This window comes from Elephas maximus, chromosome 17 (genome assembly GCF_024166365.1).
Source record: "Elephas maximus indicus isolate mEleMax1 chromosome 17, mEleMax1 primary haplotype, whole genome shotgun sequence".
NCBI classification, from domain to species: Eukaryota; Metazoa; Chordata; class Mammalia; order Proboscidea; family Elephantidae; genus Elephas; species Elephas maximus.
In genome coordinates, this window is record NC_064835.1 from 43,689,174 (window position 1) to 43,710,293 (window position 21,120).

A 21,120-nucleotide genomic window follows, 5' to 3' on the forward strand; every position below is an offset into this window, starting at 1 on the left:
GCTCTCCTGACCACCTAGTTGGTCAGTAGTGTGTGTGCGGGGACTCTTGTTGGTTCTCTGTCCCAGGCACATACTTAGAACACATTGTTCCTTGATAACTTTGCAGTGTGGCCCAGCCTTATGACTACATTACCATGGACCACTCAACACGGCACTGTGTGCACACGGGGATGAGGCTGAGATGCTGTGCAATCAGGGATAGAAGAACCAGTCAAGCCAAAATAGCCTACCTGTGATAGGTGGACAGGCCTGAGTTACTGTAGCATTTATTTCATCTCATTTTAAAATCGTAGCTCTCCGTGGAAGGATTACTCTGCAGAGAAAGCTCCGACTCTAGGTTTGCTAACATTTTCTCACCTGGAACAGAGTAGAGCAGGAGCCTGAGGACCTGGATGGTGTCACCATCCTGCAGGTTCTCTCTTGTGTGATGTTGCTCAGGTTCCACTCCCCAGCAAAGGCTTCATTTATGAGGTTCAGGTCAGCAGGGCCGAGCCCACGGTGGGGTTTGGCAAGGGAGCATTTATGCCAAGAGCCAGGGAGAATGATGGTGAAGTCTTAGAGCACAGGGTTACAGTAGAAAATAATGTAGGATGCTCCCTTCTGACTTACTTTTTGAATATGGCAGTAATGGCCACATATTATCGAGGATTCTCTGCCCAAAACTAAGATTTACCTAGTGATGTGGATTACTAACCAAAAGATTAGCAGTTTGAATCCACCAGTGGGGCCTTGGAAGAAAGGCTGGGCAATCTCCTTCTGTAAGATTAAAAACCATTCACTATTGATTTGATTCTGACCTATGGTGGCCCCATGTATGTCAGAGTAGCACTGTGATCTGTACGGTTTTCAGTGAATGATTTTTCAGAAGTAGTTCGCCAGGTTTTTGTTTTTTTTTTGAGGCCAGTGTTGATGGACAAGGAGTTCAGTGAGTTAACCATTAAACATAATTTATAATTAATTATGTTTTGGCTGTTTCATGGGTGAGGGTGAATCTTGTCCTTGTTATTCCATCTAGCCTACAAGTGGAAGTCTCTTCTACTGAGTTTAAAATTTTGGTAATTCTGCTTCTACTTTCTAGAAATTCAGTTGGTTCCTTTCCAGACTGAAGTGTCTCCTTTTTGCTTTTCTGTACCTTGCATACAATGTCAACTTTGTCATTTATTTCTTTAAATAACCTCGTGTAATGCCCAAAATCTGAAGTATGAGCAGAACTTCTTTTTTCTCTGTTATTTCTATTGTTTCATATTTGTACTCATGTTGTGGTTTTTGTCATGTGCTGTCAAATCAGTTAAAGGTGATAGCGACTTCATACACTACAGAATGAAACACTCCATGGCCCTGAGCCATCCTCAAAGTCTTTGCTATGTTTGAGCCCAATGTTGTAGCCACTGTGTCAATCCATTTCTTTGAAGCTCTTTCTCTTTTTCGCTGACCCTCTACTTAATGAAGCATGATGTCCGTCTCCAGGAACTGGTCCCTCCTTATAATATGTCCAAAGTAAAACAGATGGAGTCTCGTCTTCAAGGCTGAGCTGCTCCAGGCACACTGAGGCCGTGCACACCTGGAATGAAACTCCGTGAAGAGGTAGCATTCAACCCAGCTTTACAAGGAAATCCTGTTTGTTTTTCCTGTCCATTTTCCCAATGAATCTAGAGCCCTCTTCTCAGGTCCTAGCCATTGTGGACATGATAGGTTCCACTTTCTCTTTGGTTCCCATAGCCTTTGTAATCTGAACCCTCCTGAGACCTAGCTCAATATAGGCTCCCTGAGGACTTTCCACACAGGTGAATTCTGGGGCTGTCTTCCATTTCTCTGGCCCTTTCATAGCCCTGGAATTCAATCTCAAGTGCTTGCAGTGTCTCTTAGGTATCCTTCAGGACACAAGTAGCTTTCGAGCTCAGACATTTTCTAGCTATAAATTTTTATCAAACATTGAGGCAAAAATTTCCTATATTCTTCCCTTTCCTTTGTTACTTATTTTTCAGCATTTTTTATCATTTCTAAAAACTGTTGATTTGAGGAAACTAGTCCATTATTTATGGAACCAATACCCAATTAAAACTTTTTTTTTAAGTTAAAACTAAAGCTATTCATCAGACCTTGGGTGCTTCAAGCAGTTGTGATGGGCTGCTAACCTAAAGGTTGGTAGTTTGAACACACCCAGTGGCACCCTGGAAGAAAAGCCTGTCGGTCTGCTTCTATAAAGAATACAGGTAAGAAAACCCTATGGGGCAGCTCTACTGTGTAACACATGGGGTTGTCCTGAGTTGCAATCCACTGGACTACAAGAGGTTTAAAGTTGATATTAGAACTTCTAAATACACTTCTGTGTCTTTTCTAGTCATACAATTATCATTTCTGTGATTTTTTAGCTCTTGATTTATGTTGGATGGTGTCACAATCCGTGGTCCATGTAATTTGCTTTCAATTCACTGACTGCTTTGCATAGGCCCCTCCAACACCAGGCTGGCTGCTCAGATACTATAAACAGGGCCTTTGCTATGGGAGCTGATCTGCGTCAGGCAGGCAGGGGCAGCAAGATGGTGCCACAGACTCTGGTCCGCATGTCCCTGTTGCTCTGGGCCTCTGGTGAGAAACTAAAAGTGCTTCAATGCCTCTAGAGCAGTATCTTTGTAGAGCTGAAAAATGACTTTAAGATGTAGTGGGAAATAATAGCTATTTCCAAAATGGAAAAAATTATGTGCTGATATGTAATATCACTAGAGGCTGTGGTATAAATGTTATTTTAAACTGTGTACAAATAAGTGTGTGTATATTTGTATGCATGAAAATTGTCCACTCTGATTGCAGGTGCCAGTGGAGACATTGTGATGACCCAGTCTCCAGCTACTCTGGCTGTGTCTCCAGGAGAAAGGGTCACCATCAACTGCAAGGCCAGTCAGAGTGTGAGCAACTACGTAACCTGGTACCAGCAGAAACCAGGACAGGCTCCTAAGCCACTCATCTACGATGCATCGAACCTGGCATCTAGGGTCCCTGACCGGTTCAGTGGCAGTGGGTCTGGGACAGACTTCACTCTCACCATCAGCAACTTCCAGGCTGATGAAGCCGAAGTTTATTATTGTCTGCAGCATTATAATACACTACCCACAGTGCTTCAGTCTCAGGCACAAACCTTCTCCCGAGGGCTACAGGCCAGTGAGTCTTCACTGTACCAGCCGCTACCTTTCTGCTCAGCCCTGGACATGCACACTTCCTCTCTCTGCCCCCAAGGCTGCATCTCCTGACTAATTCCTTGGAGTATTTGCAGGCTCCAGGAGAAAATTAAGAGATGTGGCTTCTCCTGGATCCCCTTTTGTGGTAAATTATAAAAGAAACATGCTGTAAAATTGTCTTGTTTACTTTGTTAAGCATTTTCATATCACAGGAACCTGCACAGTTCACATGGATAGATCACATGACTGATCTGGGGAAGGGTCCAGTGTGTTTTACACCCTGAAAGATCAGTTTTCTCTTCCCTGTGCCTTCTTGACTCTGGAATATTCCCATTTTATTTCCTAGATATTCTTAACTTTTTCCTTTCTCTTCAATCACCCCTCATAACTCTGGACCTAAACCGATGTTAAAACTGGGCCCTTCATTTTTAAAATCTCCCTCCGAGAAGCTACTGTTTCTCTCTTACATTTCCTTCCATGGATTCTGTTTTCCAGCCAAACCTTCCTGGTCAATGTCAATGAAGGTGATTTCCTGCTCTAAGCTCCCATTTTACTGCCCTTTTCTCCTCTGTCCATGTCTTTCAGTGGCTCTCATTCTTTCAAAGGCCAGCCTCTAATTCATTAACCCTATCACTCCAGAAATACTTGATACCTTTCCCACATTCTTTTTTCCTTAGTTGTCAATTCCACTTTAAATTTATCCCCTGGGCACCCAAGTTTAATTTAGTGATGAAAGGAAATCATGGCTCTTCGTTATTGTTAATTGACAACCTATTGGTCCCTAACTCATAACAACTCCATGAACAGTGAGACCTCTGTTTTGATCCACAGGGTTTTCACTGGCTGATTTTTCAGATGTAGATCACCAGGCATTTCTTTCTAGTGTGTATTAGTGTCTGAAAGTGCAGCTGAAACCTGTTCAACATGGCAGCAACATGTATGCTAAATGAGGAAGTATGCTAAACGAGGCGCCTCGGCCCCTGCTCAGATCCATGCTCACGCCAGCCCAAGTAGTGTTTCCAGTCAGTGTAGACGAGACTCCGACTGGCCCTGCAGCTAACGGAGACCTTCTCTCCTGGGAGACAGGAGAGATTCTGGCCCCTACTGAGCAGGATCTGCCCACTGGAACCTGAAACGACAGGCACCCGAGGATGATCCAGAGATGCTACACAATCAGGGACAGAAGGAACATCAAACCAAAAGGGTCTCTACCTGGGACAAGTGGACAGGCCTGGTTAGCTTGTAGCTTTTATTTCATTTCTCATCTGAAAATATAGGCCTGTCTGCATAGGAGGATCACTTTGGAGAGAAAACTCCATGTCTAGGAGATGAGGTTTCTGGGGCAGATAGAGGAAGTGTACATGTTCCGGACTGTGAGGGCAGGAAGCAACAGGTGCAGTGAAGACTCACAGGCCTCCAGCCCTGGGAGAAGGCTTGTGTTTGGGGCTGAAGCACTGTGCTAGGGTAGCCATTATGTTGCTAACAGCAATAACCTGCCTCGTCCTCAACCTAGAGACTGTTCATGGTGAGAATGAGGACTGTCAGACCTACTGCCACTTAACCAGTCAGATGTCTTAGATGCCCAGTTGGATGCCAAGGAGATAAGCAGCTTAGGAGCCTGTGCTGGTTTCTGCTGGTACCAGGCTAAGATGCTACTAATATTCTGGCTGGACTTGCACTGATGGTGACCGTTTCTCCTGGAGACACAGTCAAGGAGACAGGAGACTGTGTTATCATGATGTCCCCACTGGCACCTGCAGAGAAGACAATTACCATACATACATATATACACACACTTTTTGATAAGCACATTAACATATGCCATTTTAAAAGCGTGTTTTAGTGGTATGCCTGTCACACATTATTGAGTCACACATTATTGAGTCAGTTTTGGAAACAGCCATCATATCCCACAACATCTTAAAATCATTTTTCAGCTCTACAGAGATTCTTCTGGAAAGGGATTGAGTCACTGTTTATTTCTCACCAGAAACCCAGAGCAACAGATGCATGAAGACAGGAGCCTGTAACACCATCTTGCTGCGTCCACCAGCCTGATAAAAATCAGCTCAAATTGCATAGTCCCCTTTTATAAAATCTGAGCAGCCAGACTGGGCCTGGGCGGGCTATAGAAAGCCAGCCATCAATGTGGAAGCAAACTACATGGGCAGTGGGTTGTGAAAGTAACCAATGTAAATAGAGAACCAATGACTAGAAAAGACAAAGTATAAAACTGAGAAGCTCTATTACCAACTTAGAAGTTCTAAAACTACAAACAGTAGATTCTCTTAAGGAGAGCTTCTACTTAAAATGAGAAAAAAAGTTGAAATGGGTTCATTTTCTTAAATGATAATCTAGTTTCTATAATCCTGGTGAAGTAATATAAAACTCTAGAAATATATAAAAGAAAGAGATGAAAATGGAGAACCTTTACCCTGACGGACAGTTTAAGGTCACTGCATACACTAAAGATTTAATTCTAGGGGTATGTAAGATCCAGGGAAATGGAAGGCAAGCCCAGAAGTGTGGGGAGTCCTGAGGGAACCTATTTTGAGCTAGGCCCAAGGGAGGGTGCTCTAATCTCAAAGTCATTGTGAACCAGAGAAACTAAATCTATCCTTCCCACAGCTGCTAGAAAATGATCAAAGGTCTCTAGGTTTATTGTGGAAACGGAAGCAAAAAAATAAGCAAGATTTCCTTGGGAAGTTGTGTCTGAAAGCCAAACCTCCAAAGAGTTTCACTGTAGGTGTATATGGTGTAGGTGTGTCTGGAGCTCTCTAATCATGAAATTAGTTTAAGATAGCCCAACTGACAGGAGCAACAAGTTGAAGCTGCTCTGGAAGAGGGCATCCCCATCAGAAATACTCAGGACACCTCACAAATAATTTTTCAAACACTACTGCCACCAAGAAGTCAGAGATTCTTGACATCCAAGAAAATAGCATAACTAGGGTATGAATATGAATGTGATGCAATAAAAATAACACACAAGAAAAGTCCTCCTCACACTTTTGATATGGGAACTATGCGAGTTTATTAAAAGAATGTAAATGATAAACTTCACATTGCATGCAAGACACAGAAAACTAAAAGCAGGGGTACTACAGATCTGAAAACTAAAATTTTCAGGAAATAGATACAGAATACACACCTGTCAGTTTTTCATAGTGTGAGGGCTTGCATGTTGCTGTGATGCTGGAAGCTGTGCCACCGATAGACAAATACCAGTAGGATCACCACAGCGGACAGGTTTCAGTTGAGCTTCCAGACTAAGACACATTAGGAGGAAGGGCCTGGCGGTCTGCTTCTGAAAGAATTAGCCAGTGAAACCCTTACTAACAGCAGCAAAACAGTGCCTGTTACACTGCCAGAAGAGGAGCCTCTCAGGTTGGAAAGCACACAATACATGGCTGGGGGAGAGGTGCCTCCTTAGAGTAGAGTTGACCTTAATGACGGGCATGGAGTCAGGATTTCGGGGCATTCATGTGCTAATGTGGCGTGGCTCAAAATGAGAAGAAACACCTGAAACCATTAATAAACTAAACTTGGAATGTACAATGTATGAGTCCAGGAAAATTAAGAAATTGTCAAAATGAAAAAGAAGGCATGAAGATCAATATCTTAGGGATTATTCAGCTGAAGTGGACTGGTATTTGTCATTTTCAGTCAGAAAATTGTATGGTCTACTACGGCATTACATGCATCATCAGAAAGAACATTTCACGATCTATCCTGAATTACAACACTGTCAGTAATAGAATAACACCCACACGCCTACAAGTAAGGCCAGCTAATATGACTAGTATTCAAATTTACCCTCGAACCACTAAGGCCAAAGATGAAGAAATAGAAGATTTTTACCAAAATCTGATCTATGAAATTGATCGAACATGCAATCAGGATGCACTGGTAATTACTGGCGATTGGAATGTGAAGGTGGAAACAAAGAAGGATGAGTATTTGGAAAATATGGCCTTGGTGTAGAAACAATGCCAGAGATGGCATGATTTAGGGTTTATGAAAAGAGATGGTTTAGGTTGGTGACCACATACAAGTCTTTCAATGAGCTTTAAGGTAAGGGAGAAGAGTGAACGAGGACATAACTGGAGGGAGATTTGAAATCAGGAGAGTTTTTCAAAGTGACGTTTCATGCTAATGGAAAGGATGCTAAAGTGAGGGGAACAAGGATAACTCAGAAAAGAAAAGTGAGAAATGCTAAGACGCTCTTGGTGGGACAGCAGTACAGGAGCAGAGGGCCTGGCCTCAGGTAGGAGGGCTGTCTGCTCATCTACAGTAATAGGAAGGAAGGAAGGAAGGAAGGCAGAGCATGGGGATGTAGACAACTGTGGATCAGAAGATGCCTGAGAGGAGCTAGTGAAAGCTCTTCCAAGAAACTGGAAATGAGGTCATTTGCTGAAAGGTAGGATTAGAAAACCAAAAAACCCAGGGCCTTCGAGTCGATTCCAACTCATAGCAACCCTACAGGACAGAGTAGAACTGCCCCATAGAGTTTCTGAGGAGCAACTGGTAGATTCGAACTCCCAGCCCTTTGATTAACAGCCCTAGCACTTAACCATTCCACCACTAGGATGAGAAGTAGGTGTTAAATTTGAAGATAAAAGAAAAGAGAAAGGGTGCAGACTGAATGAACCAGGTAAATGAAGTATGTTTGTAAGGCAGGATTAAGGGCTGTCCTGAGGCAGAGTGCATAAATTTACGGTGAAAGAATCAGCATAATTATGTGTTTTTTCCAAGCCACATTAGGGACATGGAGGCAGGTATGTGGAGGGTGGAGTTTTTCCCAGGGTTTAGGTTTTACAAGATGAATGTAATGTAATAAGGGAGGGGCCGTGACATTCTTGGTTTCGGTCAGGGAATTGTTATAAAGGAGAAGCTTGGAATTTCAAATTTAAAATCAACTCGACAGCAGCTAACAACAAGAAGTAGGGAAATGGGAATCTGAGTGGTACAGAGACAGCCAAGATACATTGGTTAAACACTTCTTTTCAGAAAATGGTAAAATTATGACTCATACAAATAAAAGAAAGAGGAAAGCCTACATTTTTAAATTTGTAAGCTGCCAAGGAATTAATTTTCCTTGGATCCCTAATCAACGCTTACAGGAGCAGCCGGCAAGAATTCAAATGACCTACTGCAATTGGGCAAATCTGCTGCAAAAGACCTCTTACAAGTGTTAAAAAGCAAAGATATCACTTTCAGGACTAAGGCGTTCCTGGCTCAAGCCATGGTATTTCCAATCACCTCACATGCATGTTAAAGCTGGACAATGAGTAAAGAAGATCAAAGAGGAATCGAAGCCTTTTAATTATCCTGCTGGCAAAGAGTATGGAATATACCATGGATTTCCAGGAGAACGAACAAATCTGTCTTGGAAGATGTACAGCCAAAATGCTCCTTAGAAACAAGCATGGTGAGACTTCATCTCCCATACTTTGACCATGTTATCAGGTGGAATCAGTCCCTGGAAAAGGACATCATGCTTGGTAAAGTAGAGGGTCCGTGAAAAAGGGGAAGATCCTCAATGAGATGGACTGACACTTTGGCTGCAACAATGGGTTCAAGCATTACAATGACCTTGAGGACATTCAGGTTGAAGCAGTGTTTCCATCTGTGGTACACAGGGTCCCTATGAGTCAGAACCGACTCGATGGCACCTAACAACAACAACACAGTGTATAGTGATTCTACCTGTATTTTAGTGTTGTTGTGGGTAAAGATGAGCCAATGCACATCTACAGAGATGGTCTGATGTTAATAAACAATTTTAGTTTTTGTTTGTCCAAAAATATCCTTATGTAGCCTTCATTCTAAAATGATATTTTTGTGTATAGAATCCTAGATATGTAGTTACCTTTTCCTACTCTTTGAAAATCTCATTCTACTCACCTCTTGTTTTTGTCGTTGCTACTGAGAGAATGGAAACCGTGGTGGCGTAGTGGTTAAGTGCTAAGGCTGATAACCAAAGGGTCGGCAGTTTGAATGTGCCAGGCACTTCTTGGAAACACTATGGGGCAGTTCTACTCTGTCCTGTAGGGTCACTATGAGTCAGAATCAACTTGACAGCACTGGGTTTGGTTTTGACTGAGAGAATCAGATCTGTGCAAGCCCCTCCGAAGGTGATCTGTCCCTTTTTTCGGTCCGATTCTAAGCTTTTCTCTTTGTTTTTGGTTTTCTGCAGCTCTCTGTAGTATGTGTAGGCTTGAAATCATTTTTATTTATTTAGGTTGGAATTTTCTAGCACTTGGGTCTATGGAATAATTTCTCTTCCTAATAGTGTTTAATGCTTGACCATTCTTTGTTCAAATGTTGTGCAGGCTCATTAACTCTATCTCTTGTCTTTCAGATCAGTATAAGGAAATCACACTGTTTTTTACTACATCCGCTTTGTCTGTTTTTTCCATATTTTTCTTTCTCCATGTTGTATTATGGATCGTTTCTTCTGCTTTATCCTCTAGTTCAGTGAATCCTTTACTGCTGCCGATTACCTTGAGGTATTGGTTTCACATATTTAATTTCAAGAAATGAAGTTGAACATTCTATTTTTGAAAGTGTGATGTCACATGTTATATTTCTCTTTTCCCTATACATACGTTCTTGCTTGTTATTCACTTCTTTAAATAAATTCTATTTGTGACAATTTTAAAATCTGAAAACTAAGGGGACATCACTGCTCTCTGTGATGCTCTTTACGAAAGGTGTTCATGTTCAGAAAGTCTTGTTTTCTTGGATATCGAGAAATGTCTAACATCTTGGTGATATTGGCCCTTAAAAATTATCTCTGGGGTTTCTAAAACCTAGAATGAATATGCCTTCCTCAAGAGAAGTTTTATTTCTGTGTCTGCTACCTTCTAGGAGGCACTAACATTAGTAGGTCCAGCTAAACAAGTTTAAGTTTGCAAAGAGTCACACCCAATCAGGCCATGCATATGTGGGGTACACATCCCCGGAGGGATTCATCTGTAGTCAGAACTTCCTAGGGGAGGTTTCTTTTTTTCTCTCTTCCTTTCCCTTTTCCTCTCTTGTTCTGAGATAAACCTGAGCACCTTTTTCTGGAGTTCCCTGAAAATGAGAAAAGCACTGGATTCAGTCTAAATCTGGTTCATTCATATCTGAAGTGGAGACTACATGGGACTTCAGGTTAATGCAGGATGATCTCACTCTGAACTCCCCACTTGGATGGACTCTTGGTCCCCACTTCTGCTTCCCTGGCCTTTCAATGGCCCTGAAACTCAAGCCCACTTATTTGCAGAATCCTTACTTGCCATCAGGAAAAATCAGCCTTAGTACAAACACATTTCTTAGTTATAGGAAAGCCAAACCACCTCATGGTTTATGTCAACATTTCTCAAAAATATTTGTGCATGAATACCTATTTCTGTCTATCTGTATATGTGTGTGTGGATGTATATGAATATATACATATATTCATATATACTTATATATGTGGTTGTTATTAGCTCCTGTTGAGAAGATTCCAACTCATGGTGACCCACTGTGTGCAAAGTAGGACTGCTCCATTGGGCTTTCAAGGCTATGAGCTTTTGGAAGATCTCCAGACCTGTCTTCTGAGGGGCAACTGTGTAGGATCGAACCACCAAACTTCCTGCTAGTAGTTGAGTGCATAACTGTTCGCGCCACCTTTATATACATATAAGGAAACATATATGCATATTTCTATTTTAAAAAGAGAATGTTTAGATTGTCTTGTTGGTAGGTGCATGTGTAAGAGAATGCTATTAATTTTATTTCTTTTTTTTGTCTAGTGCTTTATGTTAAAGTTTAAAATTCTAGTCAGTTTGTCATACAAAAACTTATACACATGTTGTTCTGTGACCCTAGTTGCTCTCCCAACAATGTGACAGCACATTCCTCCTCTCCACTCTGTATTTTCCGTGTCCACTCAACCAGCTTCTGTAACCCTCTGCCTTCTCTTCTCACCTTCACACAAGAGCTGCCAACACAGTGATGCTTGTCTTTTGTTTTATTTATGTGGTGGATTACATTAATTGTTTTTCTAATGTTGAACCGTCCTTTCATACCTGGTATGAATCCCACTTCGTCATGGTGACTTATTTTTTTGATATGTTATTTAATTCTATTGGCTGCAAGTTTGTTGTGGATTTTTGCATCTACATTCATGAGGGATATAGGTCTATAATAAGACTTTATTCTTTAGAGCAGTTTCAGGTTTACAGAAAAATTGTGCAGAAAGTGCAGAGAGCTACCACACACGCCTGTTCTCCCCTGTGTGGTGTTTCTCCTCTTATTAACGTCTTACAGTCACAGGGTACATTCGTTACCAGTGATGAGCCAACAGTGAAACATTAGTACTAACTGATGTCCATAATTTACATTAGGGTGCACTCTTTGTCTTCTACAGTCCTGTGGGTTTTGACAAATGCATAAAATCATTGCTCGACCATTACAGGATCATACATTTCTGCCTGAAAAATGCCCTGTGCTCCACCTATTCATCCCTCCCTCTTCCTCCGGAGCTGCCTGCAACCACTTACTTTTTACTGTATCTATGGTTTTGCTTTTTCACTCATATTTTTAAATTTTCTAATAAAGCATCATTTTAAGTTGTTGTATAGGTCCATTAGAAGTCGGAATGTACTCCACCAAAATGGGTTTTTTTGTGTGTGTGTTTTTGTTATTTAACTGAGTACAATGGTTTTAAGACCTCTCCCTCCTAACCCTTTGGCTTCTGCCATGACTTAGGTGATGAGACCCATGTGTCTTGCAGAGAGCTTTCACTTTAACATGAGGTTAAACCTTAGACTAGAAATAACCCACCTCACTTTTCCTGATCTTTTTTCCTTTTCATCTTGAGACCTTAATCCCTTAAGCACTAATATTTTGATAATTTTTGATGAGCTATTCTTACTCGCAGGTGGTGATGGGTAAAATATTGGTTGCAGTCATTTGGTGAGAAGCCAATTATGCCTTGACCTGCCTATGTCCAAAGCTTCTAGGCTGCCACTCATTGGAGGTAGTGGAACCTGTTCAAAATGATAGCTTAGTTATAAGGAAAACACATGGCGGAAGTGGAGACTCTGCAGTTCTGCCATGAAAGTAATGGAGAACAGTCTGAATTCTCTCCTTACAGTGGTTTTTCACTTAATGTATGATGTGAACTTGTGACTCTTATTGCTTGGTAAAAGTGTTTTTTTTTTTTTTCCACTGTAAACCTTTTGGACAGTAATAAGATAAAAAATAATAGAGCATGCTTGACACAAAATTAACTATTGAATTCTTGTTTTTCAAACAGAAGATAATGAGTGTGTGAATTGCAGACAAAGTTTGTTGACATTTACCATACATCAAGGGATTGAGCACATGAAAAAAGCCAGAAGACACGAATTTGTTACAGGATCCTGTTGTTTTTAGTTGCTGCTAAATTGATTCTGACTCATGGTTACACCATGTGTGCAGAATAGAACTACACCTCATAGGGTTTTCAAGGCTATGACCTTTCAGAAGCAGATCTCTAGGCCTTATCCCCAAGAAGCCTCTTGCTAGTTTGAAATGCCCACCTTTTAGTAGTCTAGAATGTGAGCATTTGCATCACCCAAGTAACTCTTTGTAAAGAATATTAGCATCCATTTCAAATGCAACTTGTTTATTTTCAGAGCACTGGGCCCACAATATCTGAAGCAGTTTTCATTTAGATAAAATCGTGGTTCTTCTAAATTAATTTTACTCACTTTTGATTTCATGTTTGAATGGTGAGTGGAAAGCTTATATCGCTAGTTACCAGATGCTGTGTCTCCTACTGGGAGCTCTGTGTTGGTGCTTTCCTGTACTTCCTGTTTGCTGATCGTCAACTGGAGTCCAGGATGGTGAATCCATGCTGCCTTAGCTGATAGGGGACCTCCGCTCTACTTTCTCCTCGCTCTCTATTCTCCGTCAGTTTCTTATTCCATTTGGTGCTTGGCTCAATTCTTGATCTCTTCCATATGATGCTCCAGATTCCAGGATTGATGTTTCACTTAGTTTTTTGGGTCTTTGCTGTGCAGGCACAGTGTGGTGCTTCTGTCTCTAGTGTCATGTAAGCTAGTCCTTTTCCTTCTGTTTATGACAATAAAATCCCAAAGTCATCATCTTCAAAACATTAATTTACTTTAAAAAATGAAACAAATTACCATTTCTAAGTAGAAAATTACAGGAGTTGGAGGACCAACACAACCATTGTAAAAACTACAAAACCGAAAGGAATAAAAAGCAAAAATGTTATTTTAGTGATATCAGAGGCTGTAGAAAAAATGAGAACTGGATCACTTAAGGTTTCAAAGAGAAAAAATCATTTATAGCTGTGAAGATATTCACATGACTTTTTGTTCATTTGCAGAATTTGCCAGAGAAATTTGTGGACAGAATTCTGACCTTGCCCAGACAGAGAAACACAGCTGGGAGAGAATCCACAGGCCAATAGTTGACCTCTGTTATGTGCCCTTCAAAATTCCATTTTTTGCAGTCCACCCACAGTCTTAATATTCTTACCTTTCGAATGAAAATCTTTTCTGTCATTTTGTATCCTTCTACTACTGGATTGGCAAAGTTCTATGTCCTATATCTTTCAGTCTATATTTTGTTTTCTTTTTTTAAAAAAAAACCCAACGTTTAAAATTCCAAGAACTCCTTATTTTTCTCAACAAGAAGTAACTGGGAAAATTAAAATACTGGTGGAATTAGGATCTTGTGTCCTTTATAAATTTATGAAATGCTATTTGAAGGCTCAATAACCAACATCTTCACAAATCCTTCTCAGCCACACTCCCCTGAGGATAGCAAATACAGAATGATATTTCAACTATCTTAATTCAAGGGGAAGTGTAAGTGGTAAAGTGAGAAGCAGGGGGTTGTGAGAGTGGGACAAGACTAATTTCTAAATATCATCAAATATTATCCTGATAAAATATACAAAGAAGCATTCTAAACCTCCACATGTATTCAACTTGTGTTTTTACAGTCTGTGTCAATTGTCTGCCTGTCATGCTGACTACATTTAACTGACAAATGTACACAGGCAGGAGACTTAGGATGAGCTCTCCGTCAGCTCTCCTGGCATCAGGTCTAGTTTCGCAGGAACATTTGGACCTCCTCCATCACCCCTGCTGGCTCTGCCATGTTAAGACTAGTCCACCTGATGGGCCACAACGGAACAGCCTTCTCAGGTGTAGCAGAGTCACTCATGGTCCAGAGTCCTCAGATGCAACACATCCTCCAGTATCTTCCTCTTAGCAGACTCAGAGAACCTGCTGGGCTGACTCCCCACACAGGCCACACATTTGAGCAGCTGGTCTACCCCAAGCAGAGAAGCTTTTGTGCAAGGTTTTTTCACTGTGGGAGGATATTTTGTAGCTTGCATGCAGTAATAAACTGCAACATCCTCAGCCTCCACCCTGCTGAATTTCAGAGTGAAATCTGTCCCTGATGCACTGCCACTGAACTTCTCTGGGACCCCTAAGAATCGGTTAGGAACCGTAAAGATCAGGAGCTGTGGAGCCTGGCCTGGCTTCTGCTGGTACCAGTACAGATAGGTTTGCCCATTACTATGTAGGAGGCTCTGACTCTACTTGCAGGAGTTTGTGGCTAGCTCTCCAAGAGTGACTGGAAGACTGAGTGGAATCTCAGTCATTACAATATCCTCGCTGGATGCTAAAATGACAAGAGAGAAGAGCAAGGTTATGTACCAATGCTAAGAACCATTGTCAAGATTTCCTTCTATTTATTTCAGGCTAAATTGTGTGTGTATCTGTGCGCAGGCATGCGCGAGTGAGATTTTCATTCATACTCCAAAATAGGCGATTAAAAAAAAAACAACTCTGATACTACCAGACATAAAAGAACCTCTTTCTTTGTGAAGCCAGTGCATTCGAGTCGATTCCAACTCATATTGGCCCTATAGGACAGAGTAGAACTGCCCCGTAAGGTTTCCAAGGAGCACCTGGTTGATTTGAACTGCTGTCCTTTTGGTTAGCAGCTAAACTCCAAAGCACTGGGCCACGGGGATTTCACTTTGAGTCAGAATCCACTCGATGGCAGTGGGTTTGGCTTGATTTTCGGTTTTCTTTGTGAAAATCTTCACCAGGGAGCAGGTCCCTTTTACTCTTGTGTTCTCCTCAGTTTCACTGATCTAAACACCACATGCCTCTCAGAGTGGGAGTGGCATACTCATCTAACTTGAGAACAGAAAACACATAGGAACCTGTGGTGCCCCCAGAGATCACCCTCCCCACCTCCTGCTCCTTTCCCATGCCCCCTCTGTCCTCACCAGGGGTCCAGAGCATTAACAGCCCCAAGAGCTGAGCAGGAAACCTCATTTTAGAAGTTGAAGGAATAAATCCTGATAAGTCAAAGCAGATTAGAGCTGACTTTTTATCTCAGACTTGGCCAGGGAAGGTCCTCCCTGGGAAACAACATGCAAATCCCTTGGTGGGCACAGCAGTGTGGAGAGAACCGAGGGGAAGGTGGGCCTCTCCGGTGAGCAAATAACAAAGGGTCTTCTGTGTTTGAAGGAAAACCAACAGAGGTAAAGTTGGTTCTCCCTGCAGTAGTGGTCACTTTGGATTGGAAAAGGATGTATTCATGTCAATGACACAATGTACATGGCCCTGACACTGTAAGAAACCATCAGAGACCCTGATGATGTATAGGTGATTGTCCAGGATTGGCCTCTGGGACCCTGAATGACCATCCTGCATGGTTATCTCTCAGCTAATCTATAAAAGGAAGCAACTCCCACACTCACTGTGCTGATCCACAGGGCGTCTGTAAATAATGAGATGGCCTTGAGATCATTCAAGGTTGTCTGGTATCTGCTGATACCGGGTTAAATGTTTAAGAATGTTTGAATCAAATGCTACAAACTCTCTCTGGGACGCAGTGAATGAAACTCTTAAAGAGCCCTCAAGTCAAAAGAGCTTGATAGGGAAGAAAAAAAAAAAAAAAAAAATGTGTCTTACACATAGACAGCTAATAGGTCAGTTTAAGGCAAGGGGAAAAGAGGAAAACAATTTTATGCCTCAGGTAGTGAATATGATATTCCTGGTAATCATTTGTTAAAATTGATGAATGGCCTCTCTTATTACTCTCTCTTTCGTTATACATACATATAAAGCTGTTGTTGTTACATGCTGGCAAGTTGGTTCTGACTCATGGAAACCCTGTGTACACCACAACAAGACACAGTTCAGCCTGCACCAGGCTTAGAATCATTGTTAAGTTTGAGCCCATTTTTGGCAGCCACTGTGTCAATCCGTCTCATTCCTCTTTTTCAATGGTCCTCTACTACAATAATTATGAAGTCGTTCTCTAGGGACTGGTTCCTCCTGATAACATGTACAAAGTACATGAGAGAAAGCCTCCCCATTCTGGCTTCTACAAAGCATTCAGGCTCTACCTCTCCCAAGACAGACTTGTTTGTTCTTCTGGAAACCTGTGACATATTCAGTATCATTTGCCAGAGCGTAATTCAAAGACATTAATTTTTCTTTGGTCTTCCTTAGTCATTGTCCAGCTTTCACATGAAAATGAGGCAGATGAAAATGCCATGGTTTGGGTCAAATGGACTGTAGTTCTCAAAGTGACATATTTGCTTTTTAACACTTCACAGTGTTCTTTTGTAGGTGATTTGCCCAATGCTATAAATTGTTTGATTCCTGACTGCTCCTTCCATGAGTGTTGTTTATGGACTCAGGTAAAATGAAATCCTCCACAATGTCAATCTTTTTTCCATTTTTCAAGGTGATGCCGATTGGTCAATTTGTGAGGATTTTTGTTGTCTTTATATTGAAGTGTAATCAAAACTGAAGGCTGCAGTCTTTGATCTTCATCAGTAAGGGCTTCATGTCTTTTCTTTCAACAAGCATGGCTATGTCATCTAAATATTGCTGGCTGCTAACAATCCTGATGCTGCATTCTTCTTCACATAGTCCACCTTTTCAAATTATTTGCTCATCATACAGATTGAAAAAGTTTGGGGGATAGCTACTAACCTGAACTAAACATTTTCTGATTTAAACCATGCTGTATTTCCTTGCTCTATTTGGATGACTGTCTCTTGGTCTCTGTATAGTTTTCTCATGAGCACAATTAAGTGTTCTGGTATTCCATTCTGAAGGATTGTTTGATTTTTTAATAAGTTGAAGTAAAATATCCAAAAAATAAATAATCTTGTAAAAAATATTTCTTGCTCAGAAAATGGCCTTGAAATGTCCTTACGCTATCTATCCTGAGCCATCACAATATTCCTAATTCTAAAGAATCACTGTCTCTTGTATGTTATGAAACCATACTCAGCCTTGGACAACAAAACTGACCAGCAGTCAATGATGGTCACTCCACACTGGACACAAATAACAAAAGTTGGTAAAAGAATATTAAAAATAACCTCCATGTGTTCCAGGTGGGGGGCAACAGACCTCTCTAATTCTCTCATGTTGATCATACTCAGATGAAGGAGGAAACTTATACAGGTAGGTTCTACAGTAGATTATCTCTGTTGTCAGAAACTGGGAGTTTGGTGTGCACTGAACTGAAAGCTAGAGTGTGGTTTGTAGGATTTAGGAAGACAATTGTGGAAGTGGAACTGTTTGAGTCAGTTACCCTAGTGTCAGTGTTTATGGGGTGTAGAGTGTGAAACTCTCACACATTCTGTAGACTTTGTTCTGTAGACTTTGTTACCCAAATAGCCCAAAACCAAACAGATTTACACAAGAGATCATTTCCCCAAGTGGACCCAAATGGAGGTTCTTTCTGGAAAAAGGTGAGAGTTTTTCTTTGTGTAGGAATTGAGATCAAGCCCCCAGCAGAGGGAAGTTTCCACATGCAGGTGACCTTGAGTGGATTCCTAGGCTCTGAGGTACCTGTGATTACAGCTGATTGCCCTCTATAAATAACTGCCAATTGTCACCCACTTTTTTAGGGGATACATTCACGGATAAATATTCTAACTGCAGGGAGATCAGGACAGCTCTGTGAAAGCGTTTATCTTCTGAGTTTAGATGTTCTCTCTAACATCTATGAAAAGCGGGAATATTAACATGTCTGATTTTCTGGCGGCTCAAGACCCTATTCTCCATCTTCCTAATCTGAGTCTGTTTCCAAATGTCTGAATTATTTTTCCTACTTTTCTCTTCGAATAAATGGAAAAATCCTATAGAGACACACAACTGACCCTTAGGATATGTGGCCGAAACATGTGCTGGATCTTTTTGCTGATCCCCAGCTCACCGCAAAGGGGATCTTAATTCCATTGAGTATCTGAGCATTCTCTGCCATGTAAGTTCTTTAATTCATCTGAGATCCCCTCTCAAAACTCACCCTTGATGAAAGGATCCTCTGTCTTCAACAGATAGCCTCCTTAGAAGCCACAATTTGCCTAGAAGTTCAGTGAGGAGGTGTGTCTTTTTGTCTGACATTGTAAGAAAGCCTGCTTCATCCGAGAGATGGAGATTGCAGGGCCCAAGAAAACTTTGGGGGACAAAAGGGAATTTTAGTCTTTTTAATTTCTTGCTGAAGCTGCCTTTGCCATGAGGATTTCTATGGACATGCCAAGATGACAAAGAAAAATGTTATTTTTGAAACAGTTTTATTTGGATATTATAGTTTGCCTGCAGAATAATGGAGAGTATAGACTGAGAGTTCTCCAATTCCATGAGTCTTCTTCCATATTAAATAGTTTCAAGAATTTTAAAACCTGATCCTATAAATTTTAATAAGAAGATATCAAGACCCTCTGGAAAAATCAAACACCAAATTAAATCACTTAAAATGATGTCTGAAATCAGTTGATTCTGCCTTAAGTGCTTTGTCTCATCAACTGTTAGCCAAAATTGAAAACTGTGAGCAAGAGTTAAGGGCTCAATGCATTATTTAGTAACCATTCTTTGTCTTATAATAATAATGCCATCTCTTCAAAAAAAATTTTTTTTTTTTCTTCATTAGCAAGTAGAAACAGTGACGGCATTCTCTTAACAGAAAACTTATCTTGATCCTCTTGATCAGGAGCCAAGGATAACTCAAAATTATTGCTCTTTGAAGCATAAACTACTCACATTTCAGTATTTCTAGAAATTTTTATGTTGCATCCTCTACAACAGCTCTTAGGCCAAGGGGAGAATGCAGGGTCAGTAATAAATTGAATCAAATCAAATCACATTGAATCTAATGGAATTGAATTAAAAAAGAAAGAATGAGATAACACAAAAAGATAAGATTTCCAAAACCAGGTCAAATAAATTTGAGTTTCCTGGAATAGTCAGGGGATAAAACCACAAAGTTTATCAAAAATTACAGGCTGTAAGAACTTCATAGAAACTGACTTTGGCAGCTCTCGCTCCTCTTTCAAGGTCTTTTAATTGGAAATTAGGGACCTCCTCATTTGGTTCTCTCATAGACGAATATCCTAGCAGCCCTACGTGAAATTTAAAACTGATTATGAGAATTAATATTAATCTTCCATCCAAGAATGCACAAACAATATTTATTTAAGGCAAAGTAAAGATTCAAATAGTTCCTGGGTGGCAAAAACAGTTTGCTCTCATCCACTAATAGAAAGATTGGTGACTCAATCCCCCCAATGGTGACACCAAAGAAAAGCCGGGAGATCAGTTTGTATAAAGATTACAGCCAAGGAAGCCCTGTGGAGATCAATTCTACTGTGACACATTCGGTGTAACTATTAGTTGGAAGTACCATGAAGACAATGGGTTTTTTTTTTTTTAAATAATTTTTGTTTTTAAAAGGGCTAAACTTGTTGATTATATGGAAAAAAGAAAATATTTGCTTGACAATAACATTTCTGAGTAGCAAAAGAGCAATATCTTTTCCTTCTGGCTTAACAGTAAAGTCAAAAGATTCAGTGAAACGGATGTGTCTTGGATTCAAACTATGCAATTAATACTGGACATAACAGGAGCTCTTCTACACTCAGAACTTGTACAGAAAAAAAACAGTGGAAAATCTCTTACGAAAGTTGCCTTCGATTAACATTTTCAGGCAAACAGAGAGAGGGTGAGAGGAAGAGAGAGAGAGAGAGAGAGGAAGAATTTGTCTCGATGGCAGTGAATTTGTTTCTTTTTTTTTTTCTTTTTTGGTTTTGTAACAATAACACTTTAATGAGTCGGGCAAATACAGAAAACATTTTGGACTGCAAGTTGAAAAAGGAGAAACATGTCAAGAATTTGACTTGAGTGCCCCCTAGTGTGGTGTCAACTTAGGACCAAAAACCAAAACTTGAACCTGTGGTGGAGTGGAATGGGAATCATAGCGACCCTATGGGACAGAGTAGAATCACCCCAAAAGGTTTCGAAGGATCATTTGGTAGATTCAAACTGCCGATCTTTTTGTTAGCAGCAAAACTCTTAATCACTGCACCACCAGCATTCCCTAAATAAAAAAGAAGTACAGAATTTACACTCTCAAATTTTTGGCCCTCCTAACAAGGTGCCCTGGTTTTGCAGTGGTTAAAATGTTTGGCTACTAACCTAAAGGTCTGTGGTTTGAACCCACCAGCTTCTCTGCAGGAGTGTGATGTGGCATTCCACTTATAGTTAAGATTTAAAGCCTTGGGAACTCTATGGAGCACTTTAACTCTGTCCTACAGGGTCGCTATGAGTCGGAATCAACTCCAGGGCAGTAGAGCACCTGCTTCTATAAAGATTACACTTTGGAAGCTTTGGAGAAATTTTACTGTGTCTAAAAAGTTTTCTATAATTTGGAATTGACTCAATAGCAGCAGGCTATTAACCTACAGCACAGGAGTCCCTGGGTGGTACAAACAGATAACACACTTAGCTGCTAAATGAAGGGTTGGAGGTTTCAGTCTACAAGAGGCTTATCGGAAGAATACAAGGTGACCTGCTGCAGAAAAGTCAGACACTAAAAACCCTACGGAGCACAGTTCTTCTGTTACACG

The 21,120-nt window shown here is 40.8% G+C and overlaps 1 gene segment (V, D, J or C); it reads left to right on the forward strand.

Annotated features, from left to right (window-relative positions):
- The first annotated feature begins 2,540 nt into the window (after positions 1-2,540).
- Positions 2,541-3,248, forward strand: LOC126060226 (immunoglobulin kappa variable 4-1-like). The segment is given in 2 exon segments: positions 2,541-2,589; positions 2,812-3,248. Coding segments are annotated over 2 exon segments (486 nt in total).
- The last annotated feature ends 17,872 nt before the right edge of the window (positions 3,249-21,120 follow it).